We start from the raw sequence: 27,540 nt of genomic DNA, 5'->3' as shown, positions 1-27,540 counted from the left end.
ACATGGTACTTAAATGGCATAATAGAATCAACAGATTAGAAGGCAAGGACAAACACAAAAAAGAACAGAAAAGAATTCATGGGAAAGACAAAAGTTGCTCCTCAAATACAGTGGTACTTAATTTGTTCTGGAGGTCCGTTCTTAACCTGAAGCACCACTTTAGCTAATGGGGCCTCCCGCTGCTGCCACACCGCCGGAGCCTGATTTCTGTTCTTATCCTGAAGCAAATTTCTTAACCTGAAGCACTATTTCTGGGTTAGCGGAGTCTGTAACCTGAAGCGTATGTAACCTGAGGTACCACTGTACATATTCAAATATGTGTGGGTGTGCACTATTCTGGTCTAATTCAAATGGGGGAAATGTGGATTAACAGCTAAGTAATGCTCAAACATGGACAAGCTCTGAGATAGTGAAAAGGAATTAGATACTGTATTCAGATAGACAGTGAAGTGAAAAAGATATGAACTACAAGGAACACAGAAATATGAAAATAAAGCAGATATATTCAGGAAGCAATAGCTTTTATTAGATCAAAAAAGGTTAAAAAAGAATCTGGCTTTCAAGTAAAAAAAATTAAAAAGAGCTCACATTTCCAGCATCAGTTGGTTAACACATTATGCCTCATTTGATCTATTTTTATTCTATCAGACCAATATAGCTACCAAAGACTTTAATTAAGCCTTTAACTACATGCAATTAATGTTTTGTAGGGAAAGCTCTTAAAATAATTTGCATGGTTTTGTATTTTAAGCCATTATGATTCCTTCAAAGTAGGAGGCAGGCAGCTGGAGGGGTGAGATGAGGAAGGCCCATGTGTCTTAAGAAATCAAGGATGTGCAATCCCATATTTGGGTAATTAATTAATAAGTGCCATACTGATGTCAATTCAGGCCAGGAGTGGGAATGTCAGGTTATACATTGTGACACGGGAGATTACACTGTAATCCTTCAGTGCCAGGTGCATGGGAGTTGGTTAAAATGAAGCACAGTCAGTTTCTTTATTATTACCTCATAGATTAAGGCTGAAGCCTGTTATGAAAAACACTGGCACTGATGATTGCCTGATTAGCTCCAACACAATAAATGATAAGAGCAACTGAGAGAGAACTAGATAAGAACATAACCTGAGTCCAATTAGCTTCATCTAGTCCAGCACTTAATCCAGAGGTCAGCAACCTTTTTCAGCTGTGGGCCGGTCCACTGTCCCTCAGACCATGTGGGGGGCCGGACTACATTTGGGGTGGGAAATGAATGAATTCCTATGCCCCACAAATAACCCAGAGATGCATTTTAAATAAAAGCACACATTCTACTCATGTAAAAACACCAGGCAGGCCCCACAAATAACCCAGAGATACATTTTTTAAAAAAGGACACATTCTACTCATGTAAAAACAAGCTGATTCCTGGACCATCTGCGGGCCAGATTGAGAAGGCAATCTGGCCCCCGGGCCTTAGGTTGCCTAGCCCTGACTTAATCTTTAACAGTGGTCCAGGCAGGGAGCCACATACCTCAGGAAATGATCTAATAGCCACTGCTTGTTGTTTACCCCAAGAATCCAGAAATCGCAAGTACACTGCCTCTCTTCATGGATGCTCCACTTGGCTTGGCTTGACTCACAGCAATCAGTGAACCTGCTATGTATTTGTGTCTAACCTTATTTAAAAGCAATCCAGGGTAGCAGCCGCCACTGTTATGTTGCAGTACTGAATTCCTTGTTGGTTATATAATTATTTGCACATTATATAATTATCTGTAAGTTATATAATTACCCATGAGCAAGTAAATCTATATTCAGACCGATGGCTAGTGTGATGAAGTTGGTGGTACTTTGAGCTTCGTGGTTTTATGCCCTGAATCCCACCTGATGGGAATGTACTGTATACTATGCAGTTTAAAATGTGGCAAGCTGCATTTTGGGCTCCCCTACTCATTTGGCTGAGTGGGGCCCTGGGCTTTTGCGTCATAGTCCTGCCCTGACTTGTACCTGCTGGATGAAGCCCACAGAATGACCTTGGACAAATCAGGGTAAAGACAAGATAATCTGAACGGAATTGGTCTGAATACACATTTAGTGCCCTGAACAACAAATGAATCAGAATGCAATGGATATACTTCTACCTCAATTTCGAATGTCTGTAGTTTTTTCTTCAGACCAATGGGTATGGGGGGATCAGGGGGAGTGGGCTGAGCATTCCCACCCCACCAACCTAAGAATACTGCCTGCAGTCTAAACAGACTCTGTGTACAAACATGCAAATGGTCTGTTGTGACAGCAGACCAAACATGGATAAGTCAGAAGAGAGGCCTGACACTGTGATTCTGGCTTTTTCTTCTTCTTTGGCATTGGAAATCACTTTTTAAAAGATTTGCCTTGAGAGAGTATTTAAACCGCTTTTGTTGACCATTTTTGCTTTCCATTTTTAAGTTCTGGCTATTTCCACCCCTACCACCAGATTTAAAACCTGGAAAGTTTCATCTGCCTTCTATATTACTCTCTACAAACGATGGACCATAGCTCAGTCTTTGCATGCAGGGAGCCTCAATATCAGTTCTTGGCTTCTCCAGACAGAACTGGATTCTGTCACTGAATCTGTCACTGAAATCCAGATCCATGGCTAGTCAGGACAGACCAGAGGGGAGGCAGAATGTTGATCAGGATGCAAAATGTAGATCGCTGGTGATTTGCTGCAGAACAGCACAGGCTTTTCACACCCAAGTGTTTAACAGCAGAAGCAACCAAACAACTTTTTCATGCCTAAATTAGGCGGCTGAAATGAAGAAATCACATCAGGTGTGGCCTGTTGTGTGAAAGGACTGTGTCCCCTGTTCATTCTGGCACTGGAAACAAAACTCCTAGGCACAGAATGTGCTCAGAAGATCGACCCTGCTCCTTAATCGTTTGACTTTTGCACTTGGCCGTGCTTCGTAAAGCTTCTCTACTCAGAGAACAAAATGGGCCCAAGAAGACTGACTGTGTTAAAGGGCACCGATGAGGCCTGAGCTCAGCTTCCTATGCATAGCTGTCAACGTTTCCTTTTTTTAAAAGGGAAATTCCCTTATTCCGAATAGGACTCCTCGCAAGAAAAGGGGAAAGTTGACAGCTATGTTCCTATGCTTCTCTCTCAGCCTCACGTATCTTACGGGGTTGTTGTTGTGAGACGAAGACACCCCGGAAGAGACCTGCGTTGTCTATGAAACCCACTAGCAGGGAGTAAGAGGCACGCCCGCCTTCCTCCATCGCTACCGGGCGCCTTCGGCTCACTGCAGAGTCGCGACGCCGGTTGACGGTGCCCTCAGGCTGCCGCTACAAGCCAGGCGGGAAGCGCCGAGGCCGCGAAGGGTCCGCGCCTGCGCCTCTCGCCCCGTCTGCGCTCGGCCCCACAGGGGAGGGCGACAGCCAGAAGCGGGGGGGACCCCACGCCTCCCGCCCCCCACACGGCGCTGAACTCCCTTCTTGCGCGTTCAGCCAATGAACCCGCCGAGGGGGCTGGTCCAAGGCACGCTATAAAAGGGGCCGGCGGAGGAGCGACGCGGTGCTGCACTCGGCGTGCTTTGCTGGTACCCGACGGGAGACGGCGAGAGGGAAGGAGGGTTTCTTGCGCGAGCGCGGGCGGGCGAGCGAGCATCGGCCATGTGCGGTGAGTGAGTGAGCGAGCCCGGGGGCTGCTTTGTTGCGCTTCTAGATGCGGAGCGCGAGGGAGCCCAGGCATCATGGAAAAGGGCTGCGGGCAGATCCACTCGGAGAGGTGGGGGGGGGGACTTTGCAAAGGGAGACTTGGCATGCCTTGCTGCTGTTCTAACCATACGGAGGGGCCCTTCCATTTTTGCGGGGAGGGGGACCTGTGTAGATTTTGTGGAAGCAGAGCCGTATTATTTTCTAGGGAGTCAGAAAGGGGAATGAACTGAAACCCTGACCCCGCCTCCCCCCAGAAAGAGATGCTTAGCGCTTCCTTTCCCAGTCAAGTCCCCCCCCCCCCCGCCTTCGCCATCCGGATGCTTTTATTGCTGTGCCCTCTGCTTCCTCTGGGTAGCCATTGAGCTGCAAGGCGACCGTAGTAGCAGTGTGCTCTGCCCTGGCTTCCCTCCTCCAGAGGTTTTGTTTGTTTGCTTATGGAGGAGTTTAACGCTCCATGCTCTTTATGAGAGCAAAGCCGAGCTGTTAAACTTAGCTCTCTCAGCAAAGGGGGACAAGAGGAACTCTCTCTCTCTCTCTCTCTCTCTCTCTCTCTCTCTCTCTCTCTCTCTCTCTCTCCCCCCTCCAATCTTGGTCCTTTAAATGCTTCAGGTAACTGAAATTCCAGAAAGACTTGCAAAATGTATTTTTAATTGACATTAATGTCCTTGCGTGCAAATGTTTCTGAGCAATAGTTTCCCTTGCATTAGTAACGGTTAGCGTCTCCTTCCTACTTGGAAGAAAATCTGAACAAGTCATAAAAAGAGGTTTTCTGGTCGAAGATGCTGACCTCTCCTACATGGTTAAAAGGTATTTTGAGGGCTTTCTTTCAATGGGACACTGGCAGACGGCAACATTTGAAATGTTCAGTTCATGCCCCCTTGAAATAAGTAAAGACGTGGGGAGATCTTGGCGCCACAAAGCAAAGACCAAAGGATTGCCATTTAAAGGCTCATGAAATCACATGGCCAGGAACTTTCCCTTCCTGGATTGCCCTGTGTTCATGGTAAATGGGTCATCTGACTCGGTACAGCTTGGGCACAAGTCACTTTTGTGCATCACTGTTCAACCAGTGCTAGGAAACATGGAATTGCACCTTTCAGACAATAGCCTTCCTTAGTCAAATGTTTTTAAAAAGAATGTTCATTGTATGTGCATCGGTGGTGGCACACGGCCCCTGTTTACAAGAACAGAGCCCTCTGCACATATGGTCTCTTGTATTTATTTAGCCTGGGAGGGAGGAGGAGGAGCCTGCTACCATTATGCCCCCGCCCATCATGTGCATTCATCAAATACACTTTTGAACATCTGAAAATGGCTTAACTGTTGGTGTGATAGCAGCATAATCCTGATAAAAGGGCCTAGACATATGCAGAAAGGCATATATATGAGCATATCACCAAATCTGTGCCTGCAATTCCATTCCTTATGATATAATTGCTGTTTCAGAACATCTGAGCAAATGAGAAATGCTTTAGGATAATTACCCTTAAAAGAAACAAAATCTAAGGATGCTGAAGATATGTTAAGTCAAGTAAAAAGGAATGGAATACATCAATAGGTATGGAATAAATGCCCGAGCCTATGTCTGAGAATTGGATTGGACATTATTAATTCCAAAGCTGAAAAGAGATGGCTTCAGATTTGTACATTCAGAACAGGAAATCACCCACCGTCACAGTCAAAGCAATGTGTTATCTTTGAAAGGTGGACAAGTAGTGCCTTATTTTATCAGTATAAGAAGATTCTGTTCCACCTGAATTTCATTAAGTGACCCTTCTGCGCTAAAGAAGATCTTATCAGAAATGACCCATATTACCTGTGGTTAACAATTCAAGATTTTGTAACCAGAAATTGAAATAATACTAAATACTAAAAGCAACACATCTGTGGTTGTAGAGCAGGAAACAGGGATATTACACTGTTCAACTAAGTTTTAACTAAGGAGTGGTATAGCTGACTCAGTGTGAAGTAACAACAAGTATGTGATTTCAGTGCACTTAGCCTTTCTAACACCCTTCACTGCTGCCATAGCAACCAGGCAATTTTGGTGATGCAAAATGAATATGTAAATAAGAACACTGTTCCAAAAATGTCACTGAAAGTGGGGAGTGAAAGATTCCTGCTTGTAGCTGAAACTCCTTTAAAATACTCTTGGCGAAACAAGCATGGTTATATAAGAAGTTTTAAAAGCATAATTATTTTTCAGAAGAAAAATTCAAAACATATAATACATTAAAAAGCCATATATTTTAAAAACTTTTAACAGAGGTTGACAACCTTGTTCAGTCCTGAGAACACAGCTGTAGCTTGCTTGCTTTTGGTGATGTTGCTTCTTCCATTGTATATTATTTATTATTTATTGCATTCATATACTGCCCTATACCCACAGGTCTCAGGGCAGTTCATGGGATAAAATCACAATATAAAAAACACAAAATGCATAATCAAAATAAAAACAAGAACAACCCAATAATCCCCCTCCCCCCAAAAAATAATAATCAGAGAGGTAAAATAGAATTTTAAACAGAGAAAATAAGCACCCATCAGGTATCATCTAGGAGTAGATTAAAATATCAATTTAACTGTCTTTCAAATCAAAACATTTTAGCCATTGTAACCATTCATAGAAGCTCTTTTAGTACCACGCCAGATTGGACATGGTGGATTTTTGTGACAATCTTTTGTGGAAGACCTAAACATGAGCTCCATGAAATAAAGGGGAAATGAGAAAAAAATCTGACTGTGGATCCCTTTTTAAAGACTTACCTGCGGATTTCCTAAGCCAGCGTTTTTACACATGGTTCTTTCAAGGCTGACCTTTGCCAACCTTTTGCCATGCTGGCTGGGGCGGATACGGATAGTAGTCCAAAACATGTGGAGGGCACCAGGTTGTTGAAGCCTGATCTTGGAAGATGTTTCTGTGAAGTTTTCAAATGGGAGTTGAAGGCAGCAGCCTTCCCCTTTGGCTTGCCCTCCAGTATCTGAAATCCAAGCAGATATGAGAAACCTACGAATGTCCAGGTGTGGGACTCCAACTTTTGCCAGCAGGACCAGTAATTAGGGAACATGGGAGTGGGCTTCAGTATCATCTGGAGGGCTATGGGTTTCTCATCTCTGTTCTGAAGGTACTACCTCTGAACATGAGGGTTCTCTGTAGCAGTAATACTAATGGCTGTCGAGAGAATGTGAGTAACGACTTTTTAAAAGCTATTTAACTGGATTAAAGCTTAAGGTTCAGTAACATGCCTGGAAATGGTGCACAGCTGCAACTGAAGTATTGGGGACTAATCATTTTGTCAAATTAACTCCATGATAATACAAAACTGGAAGGGACGCCGGTGGCGCTGTGGTCTAGACCACAGAGCCTAGGACTTGCCGATCAGAAGGTCGGCGGTTTGAATCCCTGCGACGGGGTGAGCTCCCATTGCTCAGTCCCTGCTCCGGCCAACCTAGCAGTTCGAAAGCACCCCAGTGCAAGTAGATAAATAGGTACCGCTCTGGCGGGAAGGTAAACGGCGTTTCCTGGTTTGCCAGAAGCGGCTTAGTCATGCTGGCCACATGACCCAGAAGCTGTACGCCAGCTCTCTTGGCCAATAAATGAGATGAGCGCCGCAACCCCAGAGTCAGCCATTACTGGACCTAATGATCAGGGGTCCCTTTGCCTTTACTAATACAGAACTGCAGTTCTGAGATTATAGAATGGCAGGAAGAAATCAGTGCACTTGAAGATGGACTATTTTCTATGAACCACAGAGATACAAAGTAGCTAGAGTGGGAGCCTAATCAAATAGAATTACTGCTGCAGAATACTGTTCCCAGTGTAGAAGATAAATGGTAGGTCTCTAATGCTCTAAGGCAGTACATATTTAAAAGCTGAAGGAGTGGAGTGTTGACTCATTAGTCTCAAACTATGAGACACCCCTATCTTGATCCTGGTAAACTTACAAGTACTGACGTTTCTTGAGGAATTTCCCCACTGGAAAACTCTCAATGACCCTTTCTTTACCCACCAGTTGCATTCCTCAAAGAGGAAGCAAGAATTTCAAAGCCTTGATGAGAGATAAAGGGAGCGGTTTTAAACAAAGATGAGCTTGTGCAACTTCTAGCTGACTCTTTGCTTGAAGAAGTGTGCATGCACATGAAAGCTCATACCAGTAACTAACTTAGTTGGTCCCTAAGGTGCTACTGGAAGGAATTTTTATTTTATTTTATTTTGCTTGAACTTCAGTTTTTTAAGTGCCAGCACAAAGCATGAAGGCTCTTTCCCTCACCCGCCTTTGTAACTTGAGTCTTTTCCTGTACACAATTCCTTCTGTGCGATCCTTTAAAAGCAACCCGATTCTTTTCAGTTTTTCTTCAATCAAACCAAATGATTAAGTCAGCTGTAAGTAGGAGTACTTAATGTCATCTGTTATCTCCTGCATGATAAAGACAACAGCATGCTGAAGGCTGTAACGTGAAGCTGTGCTTTGGGGAGCTTTGGCTGGGAAGTAGGGTCTAAGAAGTGAGGATAATGAGGTCAAAAGGGAAATAGTCCAGTTAACAATAACAGGTTTATTGTACAACTCAATAAAACTCAGTAAAACTCAAAACATTGTTCATTCTGTGGTTGTTTTCTATAGCTCTGTCCACATAAGCCTGTGCCACGTTTTGTTTGTCTCCAAGTTGCTGCAAGAAAAAAATCACTGTTTTTGCTATCACCGACTTATACTTGAAAAAATTATCATTCAGTTTCAAGCTTCCCCCCCCCTTGCTAATGCTGCCACTCATAAAAGGTAATGGCATTAGCAATAAATGAAACTTAAAACTGTATTTGCAATTTGTGCTAGAAGCTCAGGCCAAAAACGAACTTACGTTTTGTTTTATTTTAAAAATAATTATGATGGAACAACAACAGATTCTTCAGTTTCAGGAAAGGAAGAGGTCTGGTTCAGATTTTGTAACGTTTGTGACACATTGTAGCAATACTTATTTTTAAAAAGGCAAATACAGTGGTACCTCAGGTTAAGTACTTAATTCGTTCCGGAGGTACGTACTTAACCTGAAGCTGTTCTTAACCTGAAGCACCACTGTTGCTAATGGGGCCTCCTGCCGCCGCACCGCTGCCACGCGATTTCTGTTCTCATCCTGAAGCAAAGTTCTTAACCCGAGGTATTAATGGGGCCTCCTGCCGCCGCACCGCTGCCACGCGATTTCTGTTCTCATCCTGAAGCAAAGTTCTTAACCCGAGGTATTATTTCTGGGTTAGCGGAGTCTGTAACCTGAAGCATCTGTAACTTGAAGCGTATGTAACCTGAGGTACCACAGTACTTATTTTTGCCTCTCTAAAAACTCTATATCAGCTACTGAAGTTCAGGTTCCTGCCTGATCACTACCAAATTCATACTGACTTGCTCTAAAATATAGGCTATTTCTAAACAGCTCCTAATGCTCTCACAGTGTCCAGCTGAGCAGCACATAAACCCAATTAGAAGAGAGAGGACAATCTGTTTGTGGAAGGAAGTATGTGAGAAGGGGAATGAGTTTAACAAGCAGTAGAGGGTTTGGCTACAGTCTAGCATGGAGTTAAGAGCATGCATGCCCATTGACATTTAATGGTATTGACTCTGTGCTGGGAATTTTTTGCCTCCTTGTGTGTGAAAGTGAGCAGTTAATAAGTTAATAGAAGGCACAATAGAATGTGTGTGCTTGAAAGGAAAATTTCTTTCCCATGACCCAAAGAATCTGTAATATATTCCTTGGCAGCCCAGGCTCTGCTATCATTTTCAGTGAAGTCTCTAGTGGCTTCTGAGTCTCCTGGTATGCATGAATAGTAGCAGTGCTAGAGTTCAGTATAAACAAGGAACCTTTACCAAACACAGGACACTGGCTGCATTGTGGACAGATCCCTCAAAAGAGGCCTTCCTTGAAGTGATAATACACATAAAGACATAATGCCTTAATGCAGGTCTTGAAATATACATGTTGTAAAGCACTGGTTCAGAAAGCAGCAAAAGGATAATTTCTTTTCTTAAAAATGAGGATATGCAGAAATGTTTAAAACACTTCTCTGGAAAAGTAGCAGAGAATTTGAGCTGAGCACATGGAAAAAATGTTAATAGCCATAAATTTAACAGACTTTCTTGCTGCCTCGGGGCAACTTTTTAATGTTACTATTTGCAGGCAAGAGTTATAACTGATATGTCTTAACAGAAAACCAAACAAAAACACAAGTCTTCAATACATTGGGCTGGGGGTTGTTATGTAACAGGCTTTGTGAAATCTCAGTTATATTCTAAAAAGTTTTCCTTTTCAGGTCTGTTGTAAAAATATCCGCTTTGCACATCTTCTTTTGAGGGGTGGGAAATTGCTGACTAACTTTTGCTCCCAAAGTACAAATCCTTCTTGGTGTCAGATAATACATATTTGACATGACATGTGTAGTTTCAGATGTGGATACTAAATGATACACAGTTTCTCATTTATACTCATTTGTTTATTTATAATTTCATCTTATGTACAGTATCAAAAAGGGGGGGGGGAGATTAACCATAACAAAACAAACAAGGGAGTATACAGAAGTTTTCAGGTACATAATCAATTATATGCTTGCCCAACTCTTGCCCAAATCTGTTGTAGCCTATCTGTAAGATATCTCCAAAGGAGTACCAACATTGGAAAGATTGCATACCAGGGATGAAGAATAAAAATGGAAAAGAAAAGTGGGAAAAGATCACTGTAATTAATACATCTCACATTCTGAAGGGATTTTTGAATAAATTAGGGCTGGGAATTCAGACCAGTTGAAATTATTTCGTCAACTGACTGGTCAGATATTGTCAAATAATTGCCAACTGTTTGTAAAGCATTAATTTTATTTGGCCAAGAAAAAAGGTACAAAGCTGTGGCTTAAGGGAATGCTGTAGGGAAGGGAAATTGGCTTTTAGTTACAGCACCTACCAATCTGGAGTAGCAAAGAGCAGCAAAAAAGGATCCAGCTTTGACCCCCACCTGTCCCCAAAATGCTGCTGGCTATTGGCAGTAGGGTGCTGTTGGCGGTTTCTTCTACCTACCCACTGTTTGAGTAGGTGGCCCCCTCATCCAAACCCTCTCCAGCATGGCTAATCTGAGGATTGGGACTGTCTGTTAAGCATCAACCTGTATGATGCTAATTACAAAAACAAATTAGTTTAACTGTTAAGGATGAAACTGTTCCCTGGCCATGGTAACAAAAGACAATACACTATAATATGCAGTAAGTTTCCACCTCAGTTAGTGTTCTTGACTTCATGAAATATTTGACCATGATCAAAGTAGGTGGTCAATTTATTGGTCAGTTGACAGTAATTTGATCAGTCAGTTGACAAGTATGCATAAAACAACCCGTTAATTGGTGTCCTAACCTGGGAATGTCACTCAAATAAATTAAACCCTTGATACTGACTAAAATTGTGCAACACTTTATGATATTGGATTGGGTTGCCCCATTCTAAAGGTTGTTGCTTAACTACATAACAAACTTCAACTGAGTAACAAAACAAAGCCCCAAACCTCTATAATGATAGGATTAAGCCTTATTGGATTTGTTGTAAAATGTAGCACTTTGAGTTTATAAGACTTTATATGTGCTTCTGAGTATGTTGTGTAAGCATATTAAAGTACCAGCTTATCATTCTTCTTTTCAATACCCAACAGGAATCTTTGCGTATCTGAACTACAGGGTGCCTCGGACCAGGAAGGAGATATTTGAAACTCTCATAAAAGGGCTACAGAGACTAGAATACAGGGGATATGACTCTGCAGGTATGTGAACAATCCTGTTGTGCAAAATTTCCACAGCAGTGGCCAAGTTGGTCTCATACTGTAAGAAAAACAAAAGAGTATTGTGGCACTTTAAATGCTAATAAATTTATTATGGCATAAGCTTTTGTGGACTCTAGTTCAGTTCATCAGATTCATAAAATGACATCTTAGCTGGCAAGTACATAAAGGAGAAGATTTTAAGGTGGGAGTTGAATGGCAATGAGAGGCAGGTATAGCCATCAATGATAATTAGAGCTTGGCAGAACAATCTAAACATCCTTACATTGGGCTGCTTATTTTATTTTAGTAGGTAGAGGTATTCCTCCACCTAGTGCCCTCATGAATTTTTGCTGCTTTTAAATCATTTGGGGCTTGTCTAAGGTACGATGAGCAATACAAATGCTTTACCTCAACACCAGTTGCCTAAACATTCATCTGGCTGTGTAAGCAATTGTATGTGTTAACTAAGACTGTACAATAAGTTGTGTTCTGTATTTCAGGTGTTGCAATTGATGGGAATGATAATGAAGATAAGGAAAGGTACATTAAATTGGTCAAGAAAAGAGGAAAAGTGAAGGCTCTCGATGAGGAGCTGCAAAGTGAGTAGAAAGGGTGGGATTCAACTAACAAGCCTTACTAACAACCAGCACAAGGGCTCAGGCTGAAGTTCTCCACCTCTAAGCTAGCATATCCATTGCTCTTCTTTGTGAACTGTGGTGGTTTGTGTATCAGGCATGTCCAAAGTCCATTTCGGGGGCCTAATCTAGCCCACCGGTCAATTTAATCTGGCCCTTGTGGCAGTACAGTGGTATCTAGGGTTACGAACTTAATTCATTCCGGAGGTCTGTTTTTAACTTGAAACCGTTCTTAACCTGAGGTACCACCTTAGCTAATGGGGCCTCCCTGGTTAGTGGAGTCTGTAACCTGAGGTGTTACCTGGGGTAAAATCTTAAGAAAATCCTACGAGAAAAAGCTCAACAACTTTGGTCGGCCCTCACGCATCAAATATTACATATTTTTGTGACTATAATTTGAATTAAAAGTGGTTGGGATTGATTTGTGTGTGTATGCGTTTGATTTTGTATACAGAACAAGATGGTCTAGACTTAAAGGCAGACTTCGAGACACATTTTGGTATTGCTCACACTCGCTGGGCAACCCATGGAGCACCAAATGCAGTGAACAGTCACCCACAACGATCAGATAAAAGTAACGGTAGGTACCTTCTAAAAAATCTATAGTTGCACCAGAGTAGAAATTCCCAGAAACAACTTTGGAAACCAACTTTGGAAATGAATTGTTTGTGCATATTAGATAAGGTTGGTGATTACGTCAGATATTTTTTCTTCTTACACAAAGGAATGTTGTGGTTTTGCAAAGGTGCAACTCCAAGGATTCATGAAATTAGGGAATCAGAAGCATCTAAGGCTAGAATGCCAGGATTCCATTCACAAATCAGATTGGAATTCCTACAAAACTCCTTTCATTACCAAAAATCTAGTGACAGCAGCCTGACACAGTCACTGAAAGAGGAAAATAATGTAAAGCACTTTGCCGATTTAAAATGCTATTTAGAAAAGGTTCCAACTTTCAATCTTTGATTGAATTAAGCTGTTATTGCTCATCCCTTTTTTTGTGTTTTCCTATTTCTTTCAGAATTTGTCGTTATCCATAATGGGATCATCACAAATTACAAAGACCTAAGGAAGTTTTTGGTAAGCTGAAAACAACGGGATGTCCCAAAATGTGTGTGTGCCATTTCAGCTCAGTGGCCTGGTTAGCTTTTGCTCTATGGCCTGATTCTCACGATGCGCTAAGCCAAACCTTGGCTTAATGAAATCATTTGTACCTAGTTCAGTGGGGCTTGTGATCAGGCAAGTGTTTATTGGATGAAATGAAGTTTCTCTATGTGATTTTTGGTAGGTGATAGGAATGATGGTAATTGTGATTGAAACTGTAGATGACACTTGATTATGTTGTATGCAGTCTTAAAATCCTGATGGTCACACACAGATCTAAACATTTTCTTTTAAAAAAACACCCCACTATTCCAGGAAACCAAAGGTTATGAGTTTGAATCTGAAACAGATACTGAAACCATTCCAAAGCTGATCAAATATGTGTATGACAACCGGGAGTCTGAAGACATAAGTTTTTCTGTCTTGGTTGAGAGAGTCATTCATCAGCTGGTGAGTGGGAAATTTTCTCTCTTTATTTCCTATAATAAATAATGTTTAAGACAATATGAAACTACTTTTCATGTATGAAGTTAAAATGTGGAAATAACTACTCAGTTTTGTTCCATTGGGAAAACTTTAAAGAATTCTTTCAATTCCATGTTTTATTTTGCTTTCATTTTTAATAAAAATACCATCTTGTTACATGCAGCCCTGTGCCTGCTGGTTAAGAGTGAGGTGCAAACCCAGAAGAAATAGAGGAAACTGTAGTATTTCTGAGCACAATGGTTTTCTTTTCCTTCAGAAATATCAAACTGCAATAACCAGAGCACAGTCTTGCCATTTACCATCTCTTGTCTTCCTCTATAGTTCTCAGATGAAAAGTTATAGCATCAGTTAAAAGATTTCTAAACTTCCTTGTTAGTTTAATAGCCCTGGGACCATAGATCCCAAAGCTGAATGTGTAGAGTGAAGGTACATTTTCTTCCATCATGGTTTGGGACAGTTCATTCCTTCCTCTCTGTTTACTCAATATTTACTCTAACCTGACTAAATTTAATGGGGATTAGTCCCACACGTGTGTTTAGCATTGCTGGCTTGTGCATTTTTGACCTCCTCATTTTGTGATAATCTTTTGTTTCTGACAATTCCTTGATGCCGATTGACAAAAGATTCATTTTTTCTCAAAGGGTCATTAGAGATAATAAGACAGGATCTTACCCTGGGTGTAACTATCATCCATGCCATCCTCTTTCCCACCCCCAACCTACTAATGTTTAATTCCCCCCCCTCGCAGGAAGGAGCTTTTGCACTGGTTTTCAAAAGTATCCACTACCCAGGGGAAGCTATTGCTACCAGGTTAGTAAAAGTATTTAATGTCCATTACTGTGTAATAGAAGCTGAGAATATATGTAAAGCTCTGTGGGGTTTTTTATACGTGATAGTTTTAAGAGGTTTTTTTTACATTTGGTGGGGTCCATATTAATAGACAAGCACACAGGAAAGGTTTTTAGTAGATATTTTTTGTTTGAAACATTCGGTTTATCCTTAATAAAAGTTTTATAACTAATTTGCCTGTTGTTTCATTATTTGACAGGAGGGGGAGTCCACTACTTATTGGAGTTCGAAGTGAATCTAAGCTTTCCACTGAACAAATCCCTGTCCTATATAGAACATGTAAGTTATTAAACCATTATAATCATACAGGTCTTACTTTTGTTACAGAATTGTTGAGGAAGTGAGTTCATTAAACACACACAGAAATGCTCATGTCACTAGAAACCCCACAGGTAGACATTTAGGGCAGTGAAATATTTGTATCAGCACAAGGATTAGTGATAGCACCCCCTCCTCCTGTGTGCATCCCCAAATCTGTTCTGGAGCATTGAGTGGAAACCCAGGCCATATTTAGGGGGCAGATTGTGGGGAAGAGGGAGGAAGAACCTTTGCTACACCTGTTTTAAAATTATGTAATTCTGTATTTGATCTACATAATGAATCAATCTTCACAGTTGTGTGTGTGTGTTTTTTAATTGGCAGGCAACATTGAAAATGTAAAGAATCGATGCAAAACACGAATGAAAAGACTAGATAGTTCTACCTGCCTTCATGCTGTTGGAGATAAAGCGGTTGAATTTTTCTTTGCTTCAGATGCAAGGTAACTGAAAAATATGTGTGATCTATGTTAGCAGGATCAGTTTAGTTATTTACCCTACCTTTGTAATTCAATGGAGAAATGTAAATCAGTGGGACAGGCTGCTGCTGGCTGCAGCTTCTAATCCAGGCATGGCTAACCTGTAACCCTTCAGACATTGCTTCTTGAATACACTTCCCATCATCTCTGGCACTGGCCATGCTGGCTGGAGCTGACATTTTGAATGTGAGAGCCTTTATAGAACTTGGCTACCAAATGCTCATTTGGTGTTGCAACTTTCCCATCTTTGAGTTGTGACCAAGATGTGTACATAATCCAAGCTCCTTTTTACTCTTAGACTTTGCACATGCAAATAGAACAAATTTAAATGGAGATTCTGTAACTTAGCTGATTTTGCATTCTTGTTTGTAGTGCTATAATTGAACACACCAACAGAGTAATCTTTCTAGAAGACGATGACATTGCAGCAGTGGCTGAAGGGAAGCTTTCTATTCATCGGCTAGAACGCTGCGCTAGCGATGACCCATCTCGGATCATACAGACTTTGCAGATGGAACTGCAGCAAATCATGAAAGGTAAGGGCAGCTGAACAATCTTGCTGGTCCAAGGGCATATGAAGAAAACATTTATCCATTAGAAACCAGGTGCCTTTCTGGTCAAACCTTAGCCACAGGAACAGCGCTAGAGATGGGCAGGGAGGAAAAAAGACAGTTTAAAAATAATGACAATAATGATACTTCAGTATCATTTCTAGAAGCTGGTGTCTTCCCAGAGCTGTAAACTGGTCCTGCTGATATTTAAGGCCTCAAGTGTACTTCTATAAAGAAAATTTAATAAAAACAATGAATATTAGTATGATGTTGTTCGAAACATGTAAAGCATCTGAGCAATGAACAGTAAATAAACATAGGCAGAAAATTCAGTAGCTGGCAGATGCGAGTGTGAACAAGGTGGCTTTTTAATCGGCAGCAAGTTATCAGTTGCACTTGCACCTAGCAGATGTGCCTAAGGAAACACATTCCGCAAACTGGGTGGTTAGAATGACATGACAGAGATGTGCTACGTCACCAAAGAAGTTAAGCTTCTGTTAATATTTCCATTTGTCCTTGCGATATCTCCTTCACAAGGGCTAGAAATCTGGAGATGCAGAGCTCTGCCCCCACCCCAGTCTGCTGGCAGGAGCACAGTTTAGGAGGAAAGGGTGGAAGTAGAAAAGCCAGTGGAGTCTTAGCACAGTGCATGGAGGCATTTCCACTGGTGTTTTGTTCGTGGAGGCAGTTGATCCATAGCCCTCTGCCTCACCCTAATGCCCTTCAGCCACCAAACCAGAAGAACTTCATCTTTAATTAAGTTTAGTTATTGTTTAGTAGAATTTAATATTTATAACGAAGTGAATTCCCATAACTTTGCCCAATCTTTCGCTAGCAACAGTTTTGACTTTTGCTGAAATTGCTGTACTGTGCTTGGCTACTCTTGCTGCAAATTCAAGTCTCATTTGAACAGGAATAAGAAAGGCAGTCTGAAACTTAACTAGTCATGTTTTATAAAAACAGGGAACTTCAGTGCTTTCATGCAAAAGGAAATATTTGAACAACCGGAGTCTGTTTTCAATACCATGAGAGGAAGGGTGAACTTTGAGAGCAACACAGGTAACATGGGGGAAATTTTAATTCCACTCAACATTGCCACTATTCTTTCTTTTTTTTTTTTTTAGCAACCTACTCTGAACTAAAGATATCTCCTTGTTTCTGTTTCATGGAAACTACAGTTCTTTTAGGTGGCTTGAAGGACCATTTGAAAGAAATCAGAAGATGCAGGCGATTAATAATCATTGGTTGCGGAACCAGTTTTCATGCTGCAGTGGCTGTAAGTTCAGTATACTCTTGAACATGTAAGAAAGATAATGGAAACGTATGGCTACAGGGATTTTGCTTTTCTATTCTTATTTTATTTTATTTATAAAAGGTTTATTGATCAGTTTTCACATAGTGGTGCTCAATAAAAATACATTGGACCTGCATAAATATACCATAATAAACCCAGTTGTGTTTGGTGAGGTTGGGTGCAGCGCTCACCTGACCTCATGTTCCCTGTGTTGCTGCTGCATACCAGGGCAGAAGCTGTGAAAGACACTTAGGGGTGGCCTTGCTGTACCCTGTGTTTCCTGCCTGGTTAGAGATAGAATACAGCCCCCAGTCAACAAGACTTGCTGGTAGAGGATGGCTGGGTAAAGAGCCTGTGGGCAGACAACACAGACCGCTTCCCCTTCCTGCCAAGTGACTTGATAAGGCATATCAGAAACAGCTGGGATGAGGGACAGCCTTGAGGCCTCAGAACTCCTTATTACTCAGGAAGATGACATAGCGGATAGAGTGGTGGGTGGAGTCCTAGCTAAGACAAGCAGGGAGAAAATGCTTGGCGGTGGGCAGTGTGAGAGAGGTGTAGGGCTGCAGGCTAGGCTCAAGTGATGTGCTGGCTGAGAAGCTGACTGAAAAGAGGCTGAAGGGACCTGGGGAGCTTCAAACAGTGCCTGAAGTGCACTGACATGGACCTCAGATGATTAGACAGGGATGGGCTTTGATAATTTGACACTCTGAGCAAGGACAAAATTTGACCTCTCTCCCACCCCCACCCCCAATTATTTCTTATTTTCACAATTATTCCTTTTGGTACAATTGCTTTTTTATGGATCTTCTCGGTAGCTACCTGGATAAATGTTGTTGTTGTTGTTGTGATGTTGTTGTTGTTGTTGTTGTTGTTGTGATGTTGTTGTTGTTGTTGTTGTTGTTGTTGTTGTTGTTGTTGTTGTTGTTGTTGTTGTTGTTGTTTTGTGCTCCCTCGGCTTGTGGGAAACAGCCCACATGGCCTTAAATCCAGCACTGGAGTAGACCCTCCTGCCTCAGCCCACAGGGAGATGGGATGGTTCTGGGAGGGAAGAGCAAGAAGTTACCCCCCCCCCCCCAATTCTGCTGCTCTACCCCACTGCCTGCTTGCTACTTTTAAAAATAATAGACAGGTTAACATGGCAGAAAAAGAGAGAGTGTTCAGTAGATGCCTTGGTAAGAAAGAATGCCTTTTATTGCTGACAGAAGCATGCCACCAAAGATGCTCACCATATCTTTAAATAAATAAATATAAATAAATAAAATAAAATAAAATAAAATAACCATCCATTATGTAACATACCCTACAAAAATAAGAAGAGTTTTGCTGGATCGGATCAAAAGCTCATCTAATCCAGCATCCTTTTCTTACAGTGGTCAGCATTTACCACAAGTGGGATCTAAATGCAACAGCACTCTCCTCACTTGTGATCTCGGCAAATATAGTTTATTTCTGCCCAAGAAATGCATTGTGCATCTGCTGTATAACTTTACAGAATAGCTATTCATTTTAGAAATACTAGAAATAATCCATTGATATAAAGCTACTTCAAGGATAATTTTAAGTGTGCTTTATTTTGTTAAGACTGAAGTTTGCTCTACTATCTTTATGTTGGTTACAGACCCGTCAAGTTTTGGAGGAACTAACTGAGTTACCTGTGATGGTGGAACTTGCCAGTGATTTTCTGGATCGGAATACCCCTGTCTTTAGAGACGATGTGTGCTTTTTCATCAGTCAGTCCGGTGAGCTTTAATCTATGCTGTATGTTAATCTTGGCAAAGCTTTTTATTTGATTTTCAGATCTATCATGAGCTGGTGACAGCTTCAGTGCCAGTCTGGAGTAGGTTTTTTACACTCTCAAGTGAGATCAGGCATACCTGATTTCATCCTGAGTCTATGTCCCAGTCCCTTTCTCCATACCTAGGTGATAGATTCCTGGCTACATTTTTGAATGCTTTTTACTAGCTGAGCTTTGTATGTCAACTGCTACAAGCATATCACAGTAGAAATATAAAATAACATTCTATGACTACTCTAATTCGCTTTATGTGTTAAAAGGGAAATAGCATTCCTATGTCAAGGCTGTAAGATTTCTCTGTTGATCATGTACTGCAAAGGAAAAAGCAGGCTTTTCAGAGTTTGTAAAGGATGTAATAAGCAGAGTGTATCTGGTGAGGCAATTAGATAACAGTGTAGATAAGTTAGGCCAGAACCCTCCTTTATTAACTAAAGAACCACTTGGCAGCAGAGTGACACTATACCTCAAGTTATCTCTTAACAGTGAGAGGCAAAAGAACTGGTGCCAAATAGAGAGAGAAATCTTAAATGCTTCTTTTGTGGTATAGCAGGAGAGCATAGAGCAGAGGAGGGGAATGTGTAGCCGTCCCATTGTTGCTGGGCTTCATTACTCCTAATAATAGTAAGAATAAGAATAAAAAATTTATTTGTGCCCTGCCCATCTGATTGGGTTGCCCCATTGGTCATACTGGCTAGGGTTGGCGAGAATAGTAGTCCCACAACATCTGGAGGGTCACAGGTTTTCCACCAGAGAGGAATGCTGCTTCTGAGGAAGAAAAACACTATCAAAATGTATTAGGCTTTCTCAGTCCAGTGAGTTTTCCATTTGGCACTAACTTCAGGTTTTGTCCCTGTGCTATTTTTGCTGTGGTGTTTTTCTTTTTGTTGCTGCTAACAATGGACAATGGGGCTTACACAATGATAATATTCCAGGAAATAGAAGATACAGTATAAGCAAACATTAGTCACTCCCAATTACTCCATTCTTTTTATTTAAGTTTTAAGTATCTCATCAACCTAATTAGAACAAAGTTGTCCTAAAGGATGCACATTTTCTGTCAGGCAACACTCAGGTTGAGGTCAAAGGGAGAACATGTAAATTGGTACGAGTGTTTTCAGGATAGAGGAACAAAGGCTGACGTGTAGACTTCAAGGCCCTTCTGTCAAGATGGGCACAACATAAGTATGAAATAGCTAAATTAGACCTAATAATGAAGCTTCGTTTTAATACAGTAAATCTGGGCATGAATAAGGATAATGGTTTTCGGTTCGCTACAGGTGCCAGTTAGCAATTGCTTGGATCACCAATTACTGTTGCTGTGAATAATAACGGTGATAATTTAAGATTGAATTGAATTTTCACAGTCTGTGTATCTTCATTTCCTTGCTGTTTGACTCCTCTTTTTACAATTTCCTGCCATTATCTTCCTGCCAATTTAAGATAATTATGCATCTGATGAAGTGGATGAAGGGCTTATGCGAAATGAAAATGTGTTCATTTCCTTTAAGTTACTACAAGTCTCTTTGTTGCAATTTAAGCATGTGATCTGCAAAATTTTGTAGATGAAACCTAAAGGTACAATGAACCAGTCTGAAAGGGTCAAGGAGGACTAAAGTACATTCTCATTCTATCGTCTGATCTGGTGCATTTGATTTGGACAATTAAGCCAAACGGCTATTGATAATTTTTTTTAAAACCCTCTTTTCCTCCAAGTAGCTCAGCTTGGTATACACTGTTCTACCCCCAACCCAAATTTATCCTCAAAAGATGACGTAGGGTGTGTTAGGCAGACTGACAGTGACTGTTCCAAAGTCACTCAGGGTGGGGATTTGAATTTCTGTCTTCCTAGTAAGACATTCCAGCTTACTACACTGCACTCTCTTTCCTATGGCTCCAGAGCTTAGATTCCTGGTGTAGGAGGGATTTTCCTCTGGCTTTCAACAGTGCACCAGCAGCTGGGTGGATGGGCGGGAGAAGTTCTTAAAAAGCAAGCTGGAGGAGAGCCTGAGGATCATAGTGTTCAGCTTGTATTTAAAATATTGCTTCATATTCTGAACCAAGAAACTACAAATTGTGTGTCAATATCACCAACTCAGAACAGTATGGAAATGCCAGTCCACCAGGATCTTCTATGAATGGGTTATACATTTCTAGCCATACAACCTTTTCAAGTCAATCTCTTCTGACTTTATATAATAAGCTAATAATTCTGCTGCAATTCTGAATGAAGCATAAATGTCAATATGTTCTTTTATTGAAGGGGAAACTGCTGATACATTGATGGCTTTGCGGTACTGTAAGGATCGCCGAGCTTTGACAGTTGGAATTACAAATACTGTTGGAAGCTCAATATCCAGGGACACAGACTGTGGTGTGCATATCAATGCTGGGCCTGAGATTGGGGTGGCAAGCACAAAGGTAACTGATATGTACTGTCATTGGTCGGGTTTTTTCTTTGACCAAATCATAGGCCTAGGCATTTCTGCAGATTGCTGGAATAATAGCCTTGCATGGTGCTAGAGCACCATGTTTTATGACACTGTAGCATGCTGCTATGTCAGACCACTGATGGGTTCATCTATCTCAGTACTGTCAGCACTGATTGGAAGTGGTTCTCCAGGGTTTCAGGAAGAGTATTTTGCAGCTCTACTTAGAGATGTCAGGAATTGAACCTGGCATCTTCTCAGTGTAAAACATGTGATCTGCCACTGACCTATAGCCCTTCCCACGCCATCGTAATGTAAGAAATTATTTTGCTGAGGCAGGTAGTTTAGGGAGCAAACGTGAAGGAAGCCAAATTAATGTCTTTTTAAAAAATCTTCAGGCATATACCAGCCAGTTCATCTCTCTTGTAATGTTTGGTCTGTTGATGTCAGAAGACAGAATTTCCTTGCAAAACAGAAGACAAGAAATCATAAGCGGTCTGAAGTCATTACCTGGTATGCATGTTTTTACCATTCAAATGATATATATACTCCCATATATATATATGGGAATGCTAAAATTCAAGAATATGTGGGCCATTTCAAACGGGATATGTAGAACGTTTTTCAAATTATTATGTGAGTAAGGAATATCCCTAGCTTTTATTTTTAAAAAATTAAGTTAACCATTTTTAATCCAACTTTGTATTTTGATGTGCTCATATTTTACTGTCATAGCTTCAGTTTGTACTGCATTGAGTTCAGAACCTTCAGGGAAAAAATAACAATTGAGAAAACAGTTTAGAGATAAAATGGAATAGCCTCTTGTTTAATGCCTCAAATCAAACCCCAAATTGATTTTTAAATCATCCTCTGTATTCACAGATGTGTTTAAAAGCTATTGAGTGTTCAGCATAGGGACTGACTGAAAATAATTTTCCATATCTTTATTCAAAATGGCCCTGTGTATCTTTTTTCTTTTTCTTTTAAAGGAGCAAAACACTGTGCTTTGCTAGTAAATAAAATTAAAGTTGATCAATCTGAATTCATGCAATCCTGGCCACATCTTCTGTTTTACTACTTTTGAAATGGTGGGCTCTGTAATACCGTAAATAATTATTGGTTTTAACCTGTTGGCAGAGATGATCAAGGAAGTACTGACCTTGGATGAGAAGATACATGATCTGGCACTTGAACTATATAAACAGCGATCACTTTTGGTTATGGGTCGTGGCTACAACTATGCCACTTGCTTGGAAGGTGCATTGGTATGAAATCTTAATCTTGGTTTTATTTGTGATATTTTTCCTGTTCTTTGTTTGGCATAATTGGATGTTGTTTGTTTTTATTGTTTTACCTGGAATATTTGCCTGTATTTTATCCCAACCCGAGATTAGCAGATGGGCAATTTAGGAATATGTTAAATGAGTACATAATTAAATATGGTTACATCTGTAAGTAAAACATTTTTGCATACATTAGGTTTTTGCATATATAAAGCCTGCCATGGACAGAAAGAGTCCTTCCTCCCATGGAAGGCAAAGTCTGGATCCAACCCATTAAAATTTGTTCTTTTCAGGGGGGGAAATTGTGTATCTGATGGGTTTTGTTTCAAAAAACTCTTAAGAGCTGTGTACTGAACAAAGGGGTGTAGATGTTTCACTTTTTTCTCATTTTGAGCTCAGTACATCAGCTATTGCTCCCTTGCAGCTTCTGTTAATTAAATCAAGACTTGTGTGCAGGAAACCTCAAACATACTTTGAACTTGAATGAAGGTGGCGTTTATGATCTTAGATTTAAGGCATCTCTGATCTTCCTGTTTTGCATATGGGCATGAGAACCATACGTGTACATAGGTCAGGATCCAAAGAACCACATAACTTGTGAAATGTTGCCTGCGGGACTTCGGGCACAATGAAAGTGTCCTTTGGATTACAACATCTGTCAGTTTTACCTACTTGCACTTAATTATTTTTGAACGTAATAAATGCTTTTTTATTATCCCAGTCCTTTGGTTGTGATCTTGTTTCATTTGCTTTGCAGAAAATCAAGGAGATTACATATATGCACTCTGAAGGCATTCTGGCTGGGGAATTGAAGCATGGGCCCTTGGCTCTTATAGATAAGCAGATGCCAGTTATCATGATCATTATGAAGGATCCCTGCTTCAGAAAGTGCCAGAATGCTCTACAGCAGGTCACTGCTCGCCAGGTAAATTGCCTAGTAAGCATGTCACTTTTAGGACTAGATCGCCTGTGCATTTCCTGCAAGATGATCATTATGAAGGGTAGTCATAGGCAAGAGAAAGTAGAACTGTGAGGTCAGAAAGGGCAACCAAAATGGCCATAGGGATGGAGCCTTCCCATTCACAATAAATTTAATTTGTCATGGATGCTTTAGCTGAGATTCCTACATTGCAGGGGGTTGGACAATATGACCCTTGGGGTCGCTTCCAACTCTATATTCTATATGTATGGTTTGGAGGACATGGAAAGAGATGTCCTTTCCTCCCTTCTCTCAGTAACTCCAGAACTTGGAATCATTTAATGAAATAGATTGGGTGTAGAGATTAAGGACAGACAAAAGCAACCAGTCTTCACACTATTCACAAGTTATGGAATTGCAGCGATAACCACTATATAAAAAAGGTAAAGGTTCCCTGACAGTTCAGTCCAGTCGCAGAAAACTCTGGGGTTGTGGCGCTCATCTCACTTTACAGGCCGAGGGAGGCAGCGTTTATCCGCAGAGTTTTTCCGGGTCATGTGGCTAGCATGACTAAGCCGCTTCTGGCGAAAGCAGAGTAGCACACGGAAATGCCTTTTACTTTCCTGTCGGAGCGGTACCTATTTACCTACTTGCGCTTTTTGGCATGCTTTCGAACTGCTAGGTTGGCAGGAGAAGGGATCGAGCAACAGGAGCTCACCCCGTTGTGAGGATTCGATCCGCCGACCTTCTGATCGGCAAGGCCAAGAGGCTCAGTGGTTTAGACCACAGCGCCACCCGCGTCCCATAACCACTAAATTAGGTATCTTTAATTGGCCATTAGAACTATAGTGCACAAAGTTTTGGATATAAGATGAGGTGGAAAGTGTCTCTCAGCAACTGTTGCTCCTCTGGACATTTTCAGCCTAGGGAAGCATGCGCTCAGAAGACACAGCTGCAAGCATATCATGCTGGAACTAGGAAAATACATTTCATGTTCTTAGGTTGTACATAACATTTGGTTTGATATGTCAATATTGCACACATTTCAATTTCCCAAGGCCTTTTATTTATTTATTTAGTATTTTTCTGGAAAGAAAGGGAGAAAGTAGGGATTTCTTTTATAGCCCATGGGTTTGGAAATGTTACATCATCAGTAAAACTATGGAATGTTTTTCCAGTAGAGGTTTGGCACTTGTCTTCCGTACTAACTTGTCTGCATAAGCTTCAAGGCATAACAATTAAAATACGCGGAGTTGGTAATAGTTAGCAGGTGTTCTGCGATGTTAGTTCTTACATGGTTTTTATTGTGTATATATAATTATTGTGAAAGACTTCAGTATTTTTTATGAAATTTGTTTATTTAATTTATAAAAATATTTATATACCGTTGTATCATAAAATATATATCACCGTGGTTTACAGAGATATGCAAAATGGCTTTGAACATAAAATTTTGCTCAGTTGACATTAATTGCTGCATGTTGGCAAAGTGTCTGAAATGCGCAGCAAAATATGGATGAAATGAAAATGTAACCTTTAATCAACTTTGATTTCTTGCTTTGCAGGGCCGCCCTGTTATATTGTGTTCTAGAGAAGACACAGAGAGCTCAAAATTTGCTTACAAAACTATTGAGCTTCCACAGACGGTTGATTGCCTGCAAGGAGTTTTGAGTGTTATCCCTCTACAGCTGCTTTCATTCCACCTGGCTGTTCTCAGAGGATATGATGTAAGTTACTTCTATATTTAGGCACTCCAATTAAAGCACTTATACAAACACACTTGGACACTTCCCCTGTTTCTTCAGACTTGAAACAAGAATGATTACATAGAATTTAAACAAAGACCTAGTTGTGCTCTCTTAAGATGGAAATTCAGTGCAAATCAAATTTAATTTACTTTTACCCTGCAACATAAGCTCCAAGTGCTAAAAGCAGAGAAAACAAGTTTACACAATTACAAAAATAGTTTTGGAGCGCAGGCCATTTTTCTTGACATGAACATTCCCATGATCCAAGCTATAAGGAGCGGTTTGCAGCAGATGCCTGTGCGACATGCCAACCTCCCCTTTGCCTTGCCCCACCCCTCTCAACGAGTGGCAGTGAGCAACTCAGCAGCTGGGAAGCATGCATTGTGGCTCTGCCCCCTGGGTGAGCTGCTGCTCCTGCTACACAACAGTGATGTCAGTCACTGACAGGATACAAATGTGCTCCACCTTCAGAGTTTAGGTGGATGCTAAATGAAGAAAGGGTCCTGTCAGTTTTGTTGTTCTGACCATGGAATGCTGGATTGTCTGGTGCCAAAACTCCATTGCCAGTGAATGCTTTCATTTTATGCATAATGCATAATCTGTTTTAATTGCTGTTGCTTGTTTTATTTGTTTTTTAACCTTATATTGTTTCTCTAACAATTGTTTTAATTTTTTTTTGTGCCTTGGGAGTTTTACAACTGGGGCATATTTGCTTTTAAATCCCAGGTTAACAGTGTACATGATCAATTACACTACACAGTTTCAATGTAACCTGTCTCAGTTTTCATACATTTTCTCACATTTTGATGATAATTTTGCTAGATTATCTATAGGGAAGATCCATAGCCGGAAAGGTCTGAAGGAAAGTAGGGAAGGAAGCAGAGACCCAGGGTTATGGTTCAAATACGGCAGTAGAGAGAAGACAGAAGGGAGAAGTGGTCAAGGGAAAGTGTTCAGGCAAAGCCAGCTGGGAAGGGATGCAGCTAGCTGTGGTTGTATTTCCAACACATTCTCAGAATTTGGGGAGGAATACAGCTAGTATGGTGATTATTATTTTTAGTCTGTTTTACTGAGTGATGCACATGAATTTCTTAAATGAAAAAGCCTCCTATAAATTGAATTGAGGATAATTTTTTTTTCTTTTCCCCAGGTGGATTTTCCGAGGAATTTGGCAAAATCTGTGACTGTGGAATAAGCATTGCACAGTAGAAGATTTGTTACCCATAATCCAAAATTGAATTTCTGTCAGTGAGACTTTAGCAGACTGTTTTGATGATGCTGATTCTACAAAGCAAAGTAAACATAATTCTGTTTACTTCAGTGGGGTTTGGGGCTGTGGAAACCACAAACCAGTACAATGGATCTGTTGCTAACTGGAAAGTATTTGGGAATGTTTTGTTATTTTTTAATGTGATCTTTAATGTGCCTTTAAATATTTGTTACTTGCCTTGCACCTAAGTGCTCTTGCCACATCGCTGAAATAATAAAATTGCCAAAGAAAGGAAGAAAAAGCATTGTTTACAAATGGTTAATGAACAGTTTTCTATTTCTACGACTGTGCAATATATGTATATAACTTTTGAGTTACTGTGAATAAGTCAACACTATACATGCAGCCTGAATCCATACATGTTTACTCAGAAGTAAGTCCCTCTGAAATCAGTAGGATTTATTCCTTGGTATATATGCATAGGACTGCTGCCTTAGTTCTAAATACAAAGTATTTATATATACACAAATGTATAGCATTTAAGTTATTTTTAGTATGTTGGTTGCCTGTAGTAGTGGGCTGATTTTACTAATTGTGTACAAGTTCTTTTACTGTTTGTGCTTTGTATTTTTAACTGGAATTCTCTTTCCTATTATATTAACCTTTCTTATTTACTGTTATGGGATTGTATCTGTATTTCCACAGATCCTTTCATCTATCTACACTTTACAACTTCTGCACTATTGTGAATTAAAGTTTCTTAAACATCATTCAGATTTAGTTGTGTTTTGCTGAAAATTTCCTTTTAACAAAATACCAATTTACTTGAGCCAAATTATCTTCATGTTCTTGAATAGTATTGTTTAACCATAGTAGGCTATTGGCTGTTGTGTGAGCTCAGTATGTTTATATTTAACTATTGTACAACCAAAACGCTATGCAATTAAATAGACTATTGACTGCAAAATGTTCTTGACTG

At 40.6% G+C, this 27,540-nt stretch overlaps 1 protein-coding gene across 2 annotated transcripts; it reads left to right on the top strand.

The window, feature by feature from the left end:
* Positions 1–3,419: 3,419 nt before the first annotated feature.
* GFPT2 (glutamine--fructose-6-phosphate transaminase 2) lies at positions 3,420–27,331 on the top strand. 2 transcript variants are annotated; one of them, XM_028718211.2, is made up of 19 exons: positions 3,422–3,642; positions 11,355–11,462; positions 11,963–12,061; positions 12,552–12,677; positions 13,119–13,177; positions 13,517–13,651; positions 14,436–14,497; positions 14,736–14,815; positions 15,179–15,296; positions 15,705–15,868; positions 16,847–16,942; positions 17,062–17,159; positions 18,799–18,919; positions 21,236–21,393; positions 21,800–21,914; positions 22,539–22,666; positions 23,442–23,609; positions 25,169–25,330; positions 26,502–27,331. In XM_028718211.2, exons 1-19 carry the CDS (start codon positions 3,636–3,638, stop codon positions 26,544–26,546), a joined length of 2,049 nt encoding a protein of 682 aa, XP_028574044.1. In that variant the 5' UTR covers positions 3,422–3,635; the 3' UTR covers positions 26,547–27,331. The 2 variants fall into 2 exon arrangements, with proteins under 2 accessions (XP_028574045.1, XP_028574044.1); XM_028718212.2 differs by lacking the exon at positions 16,847–16,942 and having other exon boundaries at positions 3,420–3,642.
* Positions 27,332–27,540: the final 209 nt, after the last annotated feature.

This window comes from Podarcis muralis, chromosome 2 (genome assembly GCF_964188315.1).
Source record: "Podarcis muralis chromosome 2, rPodMur119.hap1.1, whole genome shotgun sequence".
Lineage (NCBI taxonomy): Eukaryota > Metazoa > Chordata > Lepidosauria > Squamata > Lacertidae > Podarcis > Podarcis muralis.
This window is presented reverse-complemented; position numbering and strand designations above follow the sequence as displayed.

Coding starts and splice junctions, on each gene's coding strand:
- GFPT2 (XM_028718211.2), top strand. Junction 15,297..15,704: donor TTCTTTGCTTCAGATGCAAG/GTAACTGAAAAA, acceptor TCTTGTTTGTAG/TGCTATAATTGAACACACCA. Junction 25,331..26,501: donor CTGTTCTCAGAGGATATGAT/GTAAGTTACTTC, acceptor TCTTTTCCCCAG/GTGGATTTTCCGAGGAATTT.